This window comes from Volvox carteri, assembly GCF_000143455.1.
Source record: "Volvox carteri f. nagariensis unplaced genomic scaffold VOLCAscaffold_122, whole genome shotgun sequence".
NCBI classification, from domain to species: domain Eukaryota; kingdom Viridiplantae; phylum Chlorophyta; class Chlorophyceae; order Chlamydomonadales; family Volvocaceae; genus Volvox; species Volvox carteri.
In genome coordinates, this window is record NW_003307665.1 from 57,102 (window position 1) to 59,665 (window position 2,564).

General features: G+C 50.0%; 1 protein-coding gene across 1 annotated transcript in view; it reads left to right on the plus strand.

Annotated features, from left to right (window-relative positions):
* Window positions 1-1,964, plus strand: part of VOLCADRAFT_100511 (uncharacterized protein) — a gene marked incomplete at both ends in the record, with an annotated part of 4,452 nt that extends 2,488 nt beyond the window's left edge. Inside the window, 3 exons of the mRNA XM_002959069.1 lie at window positions 124-184; window positions 576-729; window positions 1,937-1,964. Coding sequence (XP_002959115.1) covers window positions 124-184; window positions 576-729; window positions 1,937-1,964 — 243 coding nt within the window. The remainder of the gene's footprint in view (window positions 1-123; window positions 185-575; window positions 730-1,936) is intronic.
* Between the last annotated feature and the right edge of the window lie 600 nt (window positions 1,965-2,564).

The following is a 2,564-nucleotide window of genomic DNA, read 5'->3' on the forward strand; positions in this document are numbered from 1 at the left end:
ATTAGGTGATAGCTAATCGTCTATCGGTGACCGCTCCCGTGAGCATAACATTTTGCCTGACACAATCTGCAAGAAGGGGTGATGTGCACCAACAGAATCCCAACCTTTCTGTGTAATTCCCAGAGCTGCGAAACCCTGAATGCGGCCCCAAAAGTCAACAACAACTCGACAAATGGCTCCTTCCGTAAGGGAAGGGCCAGGTAACAGTGTCGGGTTGGTTTTCATGTTTGCAACCATATATAGTTTCCAGAGAAACAGAGAAATGGTAACCGAAAGCCGTCGCCGATGGCTTGCTATCGTAGTACTGACGGATATGTCCAGTACGGCACATACATTATTGCAAGCTAGCTGTTGTACACATAATGAACATACGCCTGCTGCTGCGCGTCTGCTGTTGCATCCTCCCTATCTACCCAGCAGGCAGTCACTACACACGCACCACACTTTAGAAAAGTGCAGCAGACCTGTGGGCACAAGTGTGTTGAGGCGATATTTTATGTGATGATCGAATGAGCCGCAGCGGTGCTGCTCCTGCTTAAGTAGGGTGTTTCCCTTGCCTCACTCAATTTACGCAGGCTGCAAGTACACCATTCAAGCTGGTGACACCTATTGGATCCTCGCCCAGCGGCGTGGCACCACCGTGGGCGCCATTCAGTCCTTGAACCCGGGAGTTGACCCCAACAGGCTGCAAATCGGCCAGGTCATCAATGTGCCGTGCTCAGGAGGAGGGTACGTATGCACATCGATGGATGTATGTCTGTGTAGTAGCTGGCCGCTGAAAAGGCCTCTCGAGATGCTGGTGATCGCGCTTTGCGCATATTTGTAGAGCCGTACTGTGTATCAGCTACTACATTCCCCCCCTTTTGAAGGGATCCGTCTCGGGTCCTTACGGCCACGTATACCACCAGCCTGTGCCTACCTTCGCCTACCCTCGGGCAGTGGGTGCCCAGTCCACGTCACGTCATGTCACACACACATGCGCCTAGCCGTCTAAAGGTTTTTCAGGCACAGAGACAGTCCAGTCGGTTCAGCTACACTATTATCGCGATAATCGCTCACTGAGTCACCAAACCCCATATTCCACCAAGCGTGATTAGTGGGAGTTGAACCGACGAAGTTGAACCGACGACTTCACAAGGTCTCGATACCAAATGTAGTAGCTGGCCGCTGAAAAGGCCTCTCGAGGTGCTGGCGGTCGCGCGTCGCGCGTATTTGTAGAGCTATACTGTGTACCAGCTACTACAGTCTGAAATTACTGCGTGGGAAAACACGAAATAGGAGCTCATAGGCTACATGTGCTTGTACCGTAACACGCAAGCACCGCCGACCACCTATTGTTCCAGCATCTACCGAGTGCAGTTGATTTATTAATGATAACTGCTATGAGTGCTGATATTAGTGCATTTCCGGCCACAACTTTCTGGCCACCTATGGCCCAAAGGAAGGAACTTGCGTGGGCAGCCGGAGCGACGTGAATCCATTCATTTTACCCAAGCCCGAACACCCCAATTTATTTATTATCTTAAGGAATCTGATTTCTTGTCACTAAAAGCACTGTGCCTCCAATCAATCCCACACGTACCGTGTGTGCCTGCTGGATCAGATCAACGCCGACCTCCACTACGCCAGCTGCCAGAGGTAAGCACATGCGATTGCTTGCTCGCGCGTGGTGCAGATATATAGACATATGACTGCCTGTTTAGGATTTCTTGTGTAGTTGCCTTACTGCTTAGGGGTCGTACAGACGGAGGAGTACCTGTAGGCAGGAAGGTTGTGCTTGCTTCCGTGGGAAGGGGCGAGCCTGGTCATAAATATTCGTTTCACTCAGAAAACGTGCAGATTTTAAGATTTGTGTCAAAGCAATATTGTCAGAAAGAGGGGGGGAAAATAGTAGTGTGGAAGTGGTGACGGCGGAGCCATCGTCTGTCATCCCCAGCAGTCCGGAGGCGATCGATCGTCAATGAGAGGCGGTGCTATTGCGAACACAGCTGGCGAAGGAGCGTTTACAAGGGGATTACCTAGGCCTATGGCTAGCTCGTTCTTGGGTGCATCTCATTGGCATTTGCGTTTGTTGAGTGATTCAGAGGGAGGACTTAATAAGATAATCATCCTTCGCAGCAATCCTATTGAATCTGCAAACCCTGAACCAGCTGCTGAGTAAATTAAAACATTAGTAAACTAATCAACTCGGAAGTCTCCCTCTGAGAAACACCGGACGGTACTTCGTTTATAGCTGTTGGGTGCGACCGCTGACACCATCCCATAATATGCATACTATGCTATGCTAGTGATGAAACAGAGAAATGGTAACCGAAAGCCGTCGCCAATGGCTTGCTATCGTAGTATTGACGTATATCTCCAGTACGGCACATACATTATTTCAAGCTAGCTGTTGTACACATAATGAACATACGCCTGCTGCTGCGCGTCTGCTGTTGCATCCTCCCTATCTACCCAGCAGGCAGTCACTACACACGCACCACACTTTAGAAAAGTGCAGCAGACCTGTGGGCACAAGTGTGTTGAGGCGATATTTTATGTGATGATCGAATGAGCCGCAGCTT